General features: G+C 36.6%; 1 protein-coding gene across 2 annotated transcripts in view; it reads left to right on the top strand.

Annotated features, from left to right (window-relative positions):
* DNAJC13 (DnaJ heat shock protein family (Hsp40) member C13) overlaps nt 1-13,136 on the top strand; it is a 110,204-nt gene that overhangs the window by 81,409 nt on the left and 15,659 nt on the right. For both annotated transcript variants that reach the window (XM_014858002.3, XM_014858003.3), the window contains 8 exons: nt 600-767; nt 2,911-3,024; nt 4,363-4,479; nt 5,628-5,805; nt 7,010-7,101; nt 8,694-8,793; nt 10,971-11,045; nt 11,273-11,385. In XM_014858002.3, the coding sequence (XP_014713488.2) occupies nt 600-767; nt 2,911-3,024; nt 4,363-4,479; nt 5,628-5,805; nt 7,010-7,101; nt 8,694-8,793; nt 10,971-11,045; nt 11,273-11,385 (957 nt within the window). The remainder of the gene's footprint in view (nt 1-599; nt 768-2,910; nt 3,025-4,362; nt 4,480-5,627; nt 5,806-7,009; nt 7,102-8,693; nt 8,794-10,970; nt 11,046-11,272; nt 11,386-13,136) is intronic.

Consider the following 13,136-nt stretch of genomic DNA (forward strand, 5'->3'; position numbering starts at 1 on the left):
TTGCTCTTTAAGCCCCAAAACTTTATCTTAACTACTTATGCCAGAAGGATTCAAGGCAGGGGAGTTTGCAATAGCATGTAGTGAACATAACTTCATCTTTTCTTGATTACTCAGTCACCTTTGTGCTCACAAAGTTATGGTTTGTAACACAGGGAAATACAATGATGCTATTGGGCTGGTGGGGCCAGCTCTCTCAAACACTTGAGGACTTACCTGATGTTTACACATTTTTTTCTGTCTCTCCTTTCCTATTCACTGTCATTCATTATGTATGTTATTAGTGTGTGCCTTTAGCAGTCAAATCTACCTACCTACCCCCTGTCCCCACCCTACCCCCAAATGTGCTTCTTCCTGTTATCTACAAGATACTGCTTTAGATATAAATGAGTGCATAGATTTTGATGGTCTTTTGTATAAATAAAAGTATTAAGTTCTAATGCATAAACTCTGACATCAGTGTTGGGGACTCATGTGCCTTTTGTTTGTTTGTTTGCTTTCTGCTCCTTGACTATGTTCCATACAGTTTTGATTCCATAAAGTTACTGTGTTACCTATGTGAAATAACAGATCTACTTTAATGTCTTAATTTTTTGTAACAGGAAGTAGCCAACAACCTTGCCAAACTGAGTGTCTGTGCTCTAAGTCGCCTTGGAGGGTATCTCCCTGATGAACAAGCAACCCCAGAAAATCCAACCATAAGGAAAAGTTTAGCTGGCATGTTGACACCCTATGTTGCTAGAAAACTTGCTGTGGTTAGTGCTACTGAGGTACGTGCTTCAGAGGTAGTCTGGGTTTTGATGAATATTGCAAATCCTTTAAATAGTTGAGGAGCGTAACAGTGTTGGTTGCTCCAGGAAACCTAAAAGTTGAAAATGTTCACATGTTTATTCTCTCAACCAAGAAATTCATTCTGTTGTGGATTGATGCTGATGGTATCAGCTTTACAAATCTAGTCTCTCTGTAAGGGTAAATTCACTTCATGTTTCTCAGCTGTGGAGCCACGATAATTTTTACCAGCCTTGAGTCACAAAGGGACAGGATAAGAGGGTGAACTTGGAATGGTGTTTCACAATGGGCACAGGACTGGGAGTCAGCAGACCCAGAGTCCATTTTTAGCTGTTTCTTAAGAGCTATAACTTATTTAGACTCAGAGTTGAAATCCTAAAAGCAAATACATACATACACACACACACACACATTCATGACAAAAATAAGTATGACCATGGCGGATCCCCCAACCTCTTTGGCCTCTTCTTTGAGGATCATTGAGAAACAGTCTAAGAATGTAGCATTAGAGAATCAACCTATAGAAATCTATTACGTAGAATACTTTGAAGCCTTACATTTTAAAGGTATATTTAAAGATGTTTAAAGTATTTTAGGTGAGAAGGCTAAATCCCATTTTTGTTATTAAAAAAAAAATAGATGGATGGATCTGTACCAGTATGTTAACTGTAGTTATCCCTGAATGGCAGAATTATAGACTATTTTTATTTTATTTTCTCTAAGGATCCTCTAGTACTTTTGTAAGGAAAAAGTCCTCAGGGTTCCAGATGTGGAGTATTTTTAGAATTTATGAAAAGCTTATTTGTTTTTTAATCTAGTCTGATTGAGTCTGCGTTTTAGTGTAGGACATTGCTTTTCAGTGCTCCTGAATAAGAGGGAAGAGGTTTAGATGCCGCTCTTGATCTTTGTTTTTTTTCTAGACTCTGTGTTCATCAATGTGATGTGTTTTGCTAATTTAAAACATTCTTTCCAGAAATACTAGCAAGTTGTTGATTAACTACTACGGGAAAAAAAAAAAGGCATTTCAAAATCTTGGCCTGAACTCTGTCTGGGTTTAATGAAATGCTTATTTTTAAAATAACTGACAGTTCTCAAAGTTATTCTATTTTCCTAATAATATATTTTTTAGGTCATTTTACTTAACTAATAGTTAACATTTCAAAAACAAGGGTTGGATGGGTTTGTGTAAGATGGAAGTAATAACCCACTGCTTTCCTCCTAGCATTAAATTTAAAATGTAAAATTTAAAAAATTTGTATTAAAACATTTAAGGGAGAGTCAATTATCTATGTGTGCACTTACAATTGAGGACAACTAAACAAAGGGAAAGCACCCTGGATAGCTCAGCAGTCATGTGCTCTGTCTGCAGAGCTACTTAATGCAGCGTTGAATCCGGGTTTGGCCAAGAAAATCTGAACTGACTTCTGCCCGTAAATTTTTTTTCCCTTCCTAGGAGTATGCCTCATAAAGACTTAGATTTTGTTTTCAGATATATACCTATAAAGGCAGTATGGTATGATTCTTTTTAAGCTTATATTTATTAGGTGTTTATTAAATGTTTTACACAAATTATGTGATTTTCATCAAAGCAGAACAAATGTTAAGAATGTGAAGTCAGGGTCCCGCCCCATGGTGGAGTGGTTAAGTTTGCTTGCTCCGGATCGGATCCTGGGCGTAGACCTATGCGCTGCTCCTCAGGCCATGCTGTGGTGGCATCCCACGTAGAGGAACTAGAATGACCTACAACTAGGATATTCAACTATGTACAGGGGCTTTGGGGAGGGGAAAAAAGAGGGAGATTGGCAACAGATGTTAGCTACGGGCCAATCTCCTCACCAAAAAAAAGAACGTGAAGTCAAACAGACTCAAACTTGAATCCCAGTTTCACCACTTAAGGGTTGTGAGACCTGGGACGAATAAATTTGATCTCTCTCAGCCTTGATTTTTCTCAGCTGCAAAATGGGTTTTAACAAACGTTAGAATTATTGACATCCTTATCATTGAGATCCGTTATACTTAAGGCATTATTACAGTGGTTGGCATGTAATAGACAATTTTGATAAATGATAACTTCAATATTATATTTTTCTAAATGTTACAGAACAGTAATATTCTGTCTTCTAGATTTTGAAGATGCTTAACAGCAACACAGAGAGCCCCTATTTGATATGGAACAATTCTACAAGAGCAGAACTACTTGAATTTCTTGAATCCCAACAAGAAAACATGATCAGAAAAGTATGTTATTGTTTTATAAATTTGTTGGGTAACTTACTCTAATGGAATCTGGAAATAGAACTTAGTATTGACGAAACAGAAACCCATTGTTTCTCCATTTGGTATTAATCAAGCCTGTAGCTTTTTACCACCCAATATTTGGCCCTTTAAGAATAGTGTTCTTATTTTATTTAATAACGCAATGGATTTTTTTGTTGTTGCTTTTGTTACCACTTACGTATAGCTGTCTTCTATTTTAACCAGTTTTTCTACCCAGAAGCCCTGTTTTAGTTGTCCTCTTTTCCCCAGTAAATCAAAATTGCTTTCTAGTATCAAAATTGAATAATTTCTCCTATCCTGCCACCTTCTGGTGGAGAAGCTATTAAGCCATGAAAAAAACAAAAGACAGTAGGATGGGGGATAAGGATAAGGCCTGGATGATAGACACACTAGATGGTTGAGTCTTGATGGTTTAAAAGATAATTCTGTTTGTGGGTTTAGAATTTATTAAAGAGTAACCATCACTGTTGTGTCTTGAATTATTGAAAATTTGCCTTGAACTCATTTCATGATAGTCGCTCAGCACTCTTTGTAGATAGAAGTTTTGAGAATTGCAGAGCTAGGGAGAACAAGTCACTCATTTCTATACATCATCTGTTCATCTGTTCTTTTACCAGAAGAGACATAATAACATCTTCTCTTTGCTTAGCAATTTACAATTTATTGTATACTTTTACGTATTATTTCAGTCCAACCTGAATTCTGTGTGATTTCAACCTAAATCTTTATTGGGACTATTTTTCTCCCATTCCTCTTCTGTATCTTTTTCCTTTTCCTTAAATGAAAACGCTTCTTGATTTTTCAACCTATATAATATTACCCTGTCTTTTTTTTATTCAAAGAACCTGTTTTCCAGCACTTTCATTCAGTATATTACTTTTAAAAACTCAGTCCAAATGTATTCATTTCTTAGCTGTATCACTCTATATCTGACTAGGCTAGATGTCTACTGAGTGGAGAGAGAAGAGCCAAGTGTCATACTTGCTTCATAAATGGTAGCTATAACATACTTTATTGCCTGACCTCTGTAATCTTTTGAAATGTTAAAATGAGTTACAATATTAATCTTTGCACTTAAAAAATAATACAACTCTATGCCTGTTCCAGAGTCCATATTGCTGGTTATAAAGGTTAAAAGTATGTTGCGTGCTGTGATGTGTATCCTACCACATTTTTCCTCACGGGAAAGTGAATGACTTTCAAGTTCTCTATCTGTTATGAAACTGAATATGGATAGATTTATAAACCAGACACTAATGATTCTGATTTTTATCTAATAGTCAATTTCTTTTTTAAAAGGGTGATTGTGACAAAACTTTTGGATCAGAATTTGTCTACAGTGATCATGCCAAAGAACTTATTGTAGGGGAGATTTTTGTTAGGGTATATAATGAAGTCCCTACTTTCCAATTAGAGGTAAGCTCCCGACTTCTAGTTTTGTCTGTTAGCTTTGATCATTAGTTATTGAAAGCTACTAGTTTATTCACACTACATACATCGAAATAATGCCTGTTCTTTGCCAAATGATTTATACTAACCTGGGTCTGTGGTGGGGTGACTTTTGATAACTTATGAGCATCTTTATTTTGAATGTTGAACAGTTTAATTTTGTGGATTCATGAATAAGAAATTATTCCTTGCTCAGCTAGTCCTTATATTTTATAGGTAATGCTGCCCCACTGTGTCATGTATATATGCCTTCAACTTACTAGTCTCTCATGGAAGTGCAAGGCCATTTACACACTCATTCTATCATGTAGAATATCCAACCATCAAATAGAAGTCCTTCTCTGGTCGATTATTAGAAGAAAAGTAAGAAAATACAGGTGGAGAACAAAGAGGTTTTTTAGAAGATGACTGGGGTCACACCAGGTCATCTCTTGTGCTGGTCCCTAATCACTTCCAGAAGCAAATGAGGAGCTTCTTTTTCTTCTTAGCGCTGGGGATCCTTTGGGAATTTTTCGTTGTAGTTTTCTGGGAGGGGGTGGCAGGAGGATTTGGCGATTGATTTATTTGTAAGGAGGGATTAAGTGAGGCTTTGTTTTAGAGGTTGCTTTTGGGAAAAAAGGAATTTACTAAACCACAATGTATATTATTTATCACAGAATAATAAATATAAATATCTGTTAAGCAGAATGAGTTCAGCGACTTGTGAAGTCTCTTTGAAAACTGTCCTTTGAATTTATATTCTAGATACATAGTTTTTAATATAAGAATATAACCAAATTGTAGAAGTTACATACCATGCTATCATTTACTTTGATTGGTTAAGGGAAGAGATCCTCTAATCTCAGAATTATTATACTAAGGTACTGATGGGCATATATCAGATCTCTGATTAACCCGGGACAAAAAAAATTGAGAAACACTTTCGATGAATGCAACTGGGTTTTGTTTCCTCCCCCTCCCCGTTTTTAATTCACAAGTGTGTTCTTGTGTGTGCACAATTTAATCACTCTTATAGCTTGAAGTTCTTTGTTTATTTATTTTTTTGCTGTGGAGTCTTTGTTATAAGTGATTTCTGCGAGCATACATGCTTTTAAATATTTCTCCACTCAACTTAGGTTCCAAAAGCGTTTGCTGCAAGTCTCTTGGATTATATAGGCTCCCAAGCCCAGTACCTCCACACATTCATGGCTCTCACGCATGCTGCAAAAGTGGAGTCAGAGCAACACGGAGATCGCTTGCCAAGAGTGGAGATGGCTTTGGAGGCCCTGAGAAATGTCATAAAATATAATCCAGGTGTGTGACCACCCTTGATCAGCGAGATCCTTACAGTAAAAGGTCCCTAAAAATTCCCATTCTGAGTTTTATCAGGGAAAATTATACTTGGTTATAATGTTTTACTTGGTAGTGTTGTACTTGGTATAACATTAGGAGGAATTGACCCCATAATATTTTTACCTATAAACCGTAGACTGGAAAGAGAAGTCAAGACACCATTAAAGGCAGTATTATAAAATGCGAAGAAAACTTCATCTCTTATTGTTTGGAGTTGGCATAGTAGAACATTACTAGCGGTGTCTTAGGTACAAAGAAATTGCAGCAAAGCAGGCAGTTGATTTGGGACTTATAAAAAATGAGAAAGGGCTTGCACAGAAATTTTATCTTGATAGCATCTATAAAGTTCATGTATCAGGATCACATGCTCTGTTGTAATTTAGAAGTATGATTTCTGTGTCATTAATTCATTTACGATAAATCTTACCTAGTAAGAAGTGTTTTGAAAATTCATCTAACAGTAACCTATTTACAGAATATTTTCAGACTTATCTTACAGGGCCTCAAAAAATAGCAAATTACAGTATATGTTTTATTACCATGTAGCAAAAGGAAAAATACACTGAACAAAACCTTAGCTTTAAATGTTTTTGTTTTATTTACAACAAAATGGTAGTAAATATATGAGATTAGGGTTTGAGGTAGGTGGGAATGGAAATAGCATTCAATTTTATGTACTTTCACAGAGAGTCCTTTGTATGTGCATGTCAATTTGTAATGTAGTCCTCAAGTTGCGGAGTTCTAACTCCATCTTAATTAAAAGCCAAATGGTGTCACACACTCTCCCAAAATATAATTAGGCTGAGGGGGGTACCTCTAAGGCTAAGATAAAGAATAAAATTACCACCTTACACCTTTTCTTTTTGAGTTGTGTTTGGAATGTGTATTTGATAAATTTCTTGTTTTTAGCCTGAGGGCTGGGGTGGGGATGGAAATGAAAAGAAAACCAACCTAAGAAACACTAGTGTCTTACTTTTTGCCTCTTAAGATTTGTTGCTGTTTAGAGATAGATACTTCACTCTCTTCGTGTCACAAATGTTGAGAGCAGGTTATCAGAGACTTATAATAGATAGTGACAGTAGTCTATATCAGTTTTATGAAGGTCTATAATTTAGAATTTTATTTCTTGGAAATAAAAAGTGAACATTTTATTCTTATTCCCTAGGCTCTGAAAGTGAATGCATTGGGCACTTTAAGTTAATATTTTCTCTTCTCCGAGTCCATGGAGCTGGTCAAGTGCAGCAACTAGCATTAGAGGTAAAAGAATTTTGTGCTAAAGCATATTGTCTTTCCTACCACTTACTATATATGGTTTGAGCCTTGATTAATGACCATCTGAAGTTGAATAGAAGTTTGCATGTGGTTTTTTTCATTTTGCCTATTAAGCCAATGAATATATTTTTAAAATTTGAATTAATATACTCATTTTGAAGAGCAGATATTGCACAATATTGTTCAAGTTGGTTCCCTCTGTGGCCATTCTTTGTCATGCGTTAGAACTTGGGATGCATTGTACAGTGTCATGTGCTGTGGGTTAGGGCATGGGCTTGACTCAGGAAGCTTGGAAGCCACAGGCAGCAAGAAAAGGAGGCAGGCTTTCCCTTATCTCTCAGTGTTGCTGCAGAGAGAGATGTTGAGACCAGGACACTGCTGGTTACATACTGTGGGTTTGTGTTCTAGAAGACTGACCCTTCCACCTCCACCTTAGTTGCTGTCTATTCTCACGGGTCTAGTACATAAGCAGCCTTTCCAGTGAGGGTTACAGACAGGTTTCCAGTTAGGGTGTTTACAGGAGCTGTTTAGGAAAGTCAGCTGCCCAGAACCTGTGGGCCTTAGGGGTCCAAGAGAAGTTGGAGGACCCTCCTTCAAGAGAATGAAACCACTGGTCCCATGGGAAGCTGTTGGGAGCCTTTTCCTCTGGGAGAAGCAGAAAGTCCCTGGTCATAGGGGGCTTGTTGTCCAGGCAACCCAGAGTGAGCTCCCAGGATTGTTTTTCAGATGATCCTGCTCATTGTAACACACACAATTTATTATAAAGAACCAAATTCAACTCTCAGTAACAGGTTAATGAGTGGTTTATGAATGATCTGTATAACGGATTCTTAAATTGCATTTTGGCTTAAAAGAGATTTTTAATAAAATAGTAAAAGTTAAATTGGTCAAAAAGCTTAACAAGCATGTTCTTTTAATTGGAAAGCATGCTTCTCTACTTGGTTCTTTCAAGTACCTAGTAAATAGTTTAAAAAAGCATTGTTAAATCTGGGATACATTGCCTTGACCACATGGTTCAGGTTAAGTGACATTGGTCTTTAGATGTGTTCTGTAAGAGTTAGACTTGAGAGATCATCCTCTGTGAAAGAAAAACATGCCTATTTCTTTATAATGGAAAGATAGACCCAGTCTGTTCTGCTGGGTGCTGAGGACATTACTTTCTCCCTCTAAAAGCAAAGTAAAAGTCCCAGTAGTGAGGATCATTATCTTCCTAATCACTCCCCACCCTAGTTCTGGAGTATAAACTGGTGTAGGATCAAAGGCTTCCTATCAGCCTCAAAATTGTGAATTGGTGCTAAAATATTTGTTAGATCATTCTATTTCTTATCTCTAAATTAATAGGAAGCTAATGTACATAATATATACATGGGCATCAATTTTTGTTTCTCAAAAGATCAAAGTAATAAAGCCAATCTCTTAAAATTAAACTCTTTTTTAAAAATTAAATATTTTGTCCTAAACATTTTTCTCACTTTTGTGAAGCCTTAAATTTATTTAGGTCTGAATAATTTGACTTAATTTGATTTAGATCCAAAATTATTTCCCAAACTCTTAATATCCTGTTGATTAATTTTCAGGTTGTGAATATAGTGACATCTAACCAAGATTGTGTCAACAATATTGCTGAATCAATGGTTTTATCCAATTTATTGGCTCTCCTACATTCATTGCCATCAAGTATGTATATTCACAAATAGAATTTTGTAAACCACAGCCAATGCGTAGAGGGGAGCGGTTACATAGATAATATAAAACCTCTCACATAATGTTATCCGTGTTTAGTTTTGCGATATTTTAAGTGTTATTCTTTAAATTAGATTTGTCTTCCTAATCATGTTTTACATAAGTCAATAAAATTATTTTGCATTTCCCATGTCAAAAGCTGAGAGTTGGAGGTGAGAGAGGTCTAAAAGCAAAGGAAAATAACCTAGGATTTTCATTTGCTGAGTGTAAGCTACATGTGAGTAATTGAGAATTGACTAATATTCCATGGGTTATAAAGGATGATAGAAAAAAATGCTTGAGATAAAAATTACCTTGTGTTCAGCTTAGAGTTCAGTCCTGCGTTATTTATCCTTTACCAATGTCACTGAGTGAGATCAATTTAAAAAATATACCAACCTGATTTCTTGAATACACCCTGCACTAATATAGGCTCCTTATAAATTGTATAGTTGTCTAGCATAATAGTGTGTACTTATGCTGGAATCAACCTTGAGGTTGCTTTTCAAAGGCAATTGCACTGTAACTCCAGCTTCACTCTGTCAGAATACATTGCTCAGTCGGCTTTGCCAACCCCTTGGAAGTCATGTTAATCTTGGCTCTTCACCTGTCCACCTCCTTGAGAGCAAGAACCTGTCTCATTCATTTTATGCCCCAGGGCCTTGCACATGTTAAGTGTTTCTTTTATGTTCAGTGAATTGAATAGAGTTAAATTTCCATTGAATAAAAATGACATGTCTGAAATAGCTCTTTAAAATGACAACTTTTGGGACCGGCCTGGTGGCGCAGTGGTTAAGTTCGCACGTTCCTCTTTGATGGCCCGGGGTTTGCCGGTTCTCATCCCAGGTGTGGATTTGGCACCACTTGGCAAGCCACGCTATGGTAGGTGTCCCACATATAAAGTAGAGGAAGATAGGCACAGATGTTGGCTCAGGGCCAGTCTTCCTCAGCAAAAAGAGGAGGATTGGCAGCAGATGTTAGCTCACGGCTAATCTTCTGAAAAAATAAGTAAGTAAATAAAATGACAACTTTTGAAAGTCATTTGAAGATTATTTTTATCATGCCTATAACCTTAGTTGGTTTTTCTTTCTTTATTGGATTTTAATAGCTTTGTGAGACTTCAAACAATGCAAAATTTAACTGATTGATGACGTAAAGAATGTTGCAGAAGTCTTGGTTTGAAAGTTTAACTTTGTATTTATATCTGATTTATATAATGCAGTCACTATTTTAATCTTATAGGTAAAATAGCTGACATCTAGATATCTCAGCCTAGTCTACTATCATTTATATTTTAGATTGAATTATCTGTCTCTCACTGTTTGTTGAGGGACATTAAATACATAAAATTTTTAACCTTCCTCCATCCCTTCCAAAGGCTTGTTTTCCTTTGAAACTGCGTTTAGAGCAGTGGTGAGTTTTCATGAAGTATTGTTGCTTTTAGGAATCTCCTTTTGAATGTTTGTTCTCTTGCATGTTAACTTAGACCCGTCTAGCTCCCACCTTTGTTGTTGCTTCGTCTCAGCCTAATACTTGGCAGCCTCCACCCTTTCTGCCAACTCTTACTCCTTTGGTCACCTGTCTGTCATTGCCATTTGACTCTAGAAGAGTAAAGGCCAGTAGCCCAGTATACTTCGATGACAAGGGGTAAGAGGTGCATACACTGTCCAGAAGGATGCTAACATGTCGTAGATTGGAACAGTGTCTTGCAACTGCCTCTTCCTGCTCATTTCTCTAAGGCAGTAGCATCAGATGAAAATCTTAGATGCCTGACCAACATGTCTTCAGGGTGTCAGGAGGTGAGAAGATTTTGTTTGTGTGGTGAACAATGAGATAGGAAGACAGTATAACGCATTGATTACGCATGTAGACTTTGGAGTCAGACAGACCTCTATATGAAAACCCACTATACCACCCACTAGCTGTGAAACCATGGGCTGGTTAAACTGGGCCTCCACTTCTTCATTCATAACAAGGCCATGATCATTCATACCTGTCTCTCAGGCTGTTGTGCAGATTTAAATATGATGCCCCATGTAGAACACCTAGTTCAGTGGCTGGCACAGAGTCAACACCTAGAAAATGTAAGCTAACGTGATGGTGCATTCTTTGAAATGTATTTTACTCTGCAGGTCGTCAGCTTGTTCTGGAAACTCTTTATGCTTTGACATCAAGTACGAAAATAATTAAAGAAGCAATGGCAAAAGGTAATGTATAGAGTGCTTTCTCCTCCAATCATGTTCAGTAATGACGAAGCTTATCTTGAGCTGCTTTGTATAGTCTGATAACCCAGAGGAGTGCTTTCGAAGACTTAACAGTTTTTAAAAAATCCAACTGCATTGAGTTGAAATACAGTTGAAAATGAATTCTACTGATTAGAATAGTCATATTCTTTATGTGTAGTATAAACACTAATTCTTTTTTTCCTTCATAGGAGCTTTGATTTATTTACTAGATATGTTCTGCAATTCAACACATCCACAGGTTCGAGCCCAAACTGCGGAACTTTTTGCTAAAATGACAGCAGATAAACTAATAGGTCCAAAGGTGAGCAAAAATAGGTTCTGAAAAAGAAATTAGTTATTAAAGCTTTATTACTTTAATACTGATTTCATGAAGTTGACCGAAGTCTGAGATGATGAAGATAAGGAAATGATTTGATGTGAAAGTTGAAAGATTGACATACCTGACATTATCCCTACATGTTACTAGCTTGAGAAAAATTGTAGTTGGGGAAGCCTGCACTAGAATTGAGAAGTCTTAAGAAAGTGTTTGGATTATGGCAATAAACTGTTCGTCTCTCTTGAAGAAAGAACAAAAATATACTTAGGTTGTGAGAGAAGTTAGTTAGGTTATGTTAGACTTTCACACTGCGAGAATTGGCCTGTGGAAGTAGCTAGTGAAGGAGTTGGTGATCTATGTCCTTGTATACTCCACATCTGTGTTAGGAAGGTTATACCACCCTTGGGAGGTCTGTACAGGCATGTGAGTTTAACGGCACCTCTGCCACCCCATTCTGTAGGGAGATCTTTCATGCAGAATCTGGAGATGATCAGATGATCTCTGGAACCGTGGTCCAGTTTGCAGAGCAGGAACCTGTTAAAACAGTACTTCTAAATAGAATTCCATCCAGACACAGGTGTAATCAAAGTCCTCTTCTTCTGTGACTAAATCAGTTTCACAAGAAGCAATGCTCACTGAAGCACTGTCTGTGCCGGCCCACCCAGCAGCACCTTAGAGACGTGGGGGCACCATGAAATAAGGCCTTCGTTTCCAGAGTCTGATTCTATGTCTGTAAAGCAAGTTGAATTGAGTTGTTTTTTTCTTGCCATTTCTCTCGATCTAGGTAATGAGAATCTGTCAAAGGATCTGGAACAGTTTTACTCTGGGAATAAGGTTGATAGTCTATCATCAGCAGGGTTGATGAGATATGAGGGAGATTACGTTTGGATCACTGTAGAAAGGTCCATAAAAGTATGGATATTCATGTTTCATAGTGAGTTTTCTTAAAGCTAGAGTTAGGTAGCACATAATTGTAATATCTAATACTACATTTCAAATAATGTTTTAGATGTTTAAAATAAATATGTACTGGAAATTGACTTTGAGCTCTTCAGTAATTTTTTGACCTTTGAAATACATGAGGGACAAATTTTATCAAGGTGAATATATTTACACTTAAATTTTCTGTATGGCAAAAATACAAGTATCAGCTCTTTAATTATTGAGTGATTTGCAGCAAGAGATTCTAGAACTGGAGTCAGGAAACTTTTTTTTTGGTAACAGCTTTATTGAGATATAATTGACATAGTTAGGCAACCACAATCAATTTTAGAATATTTTCATCAACCCATGAAAAATACCCATTCTCTTTAGCAGTCACTCCCCATACCCCCTCCTCCCAGTACGTGGCAACCACTAACCTGCTTTCTGTCTCTGTAGATTTGCCTATTCTGGGCATTTCACATAAATGGAATCATACAATATGTGGTCTTTTGTGACTGGCTTCTGTTACTTAGCATAATGTTTTCAAGGTTCATCCATATTGTAGCAAGTATCAGTATTTCACTCCCTTCAGTTGCCAAATAATATTCCATTGTATAGCTATACCACATTCTGTTTTTCCATTTGTCAGTTGATGGTCATATGGATTGTTTCTACTCTTTGGCTATTCTGAATAATGCTACTGGTGAACATTTGTGTCCAAATTTTTGTGTGGATATGTGTTTTTATTTCTCTGAGAGTAGAATTTCTGGATCATATGGTAACACTATGTTTAACTTTTCAAGGAGTTGTCA

Source organism: Equus asinus, chromosome 21 (assembly GCF_041296235.1).
Source record: "Equus asinus isolate D_3611 breed Donkey chromosome 21, EquAss-T2T_v2, whole genome shotgun sequence".
NCBI classification, from domain to species: Eukaryota; Metazoa; Chordata; class Mammalia; order Perissodactyla; family Equidae; genus Equus; species Equus asinus.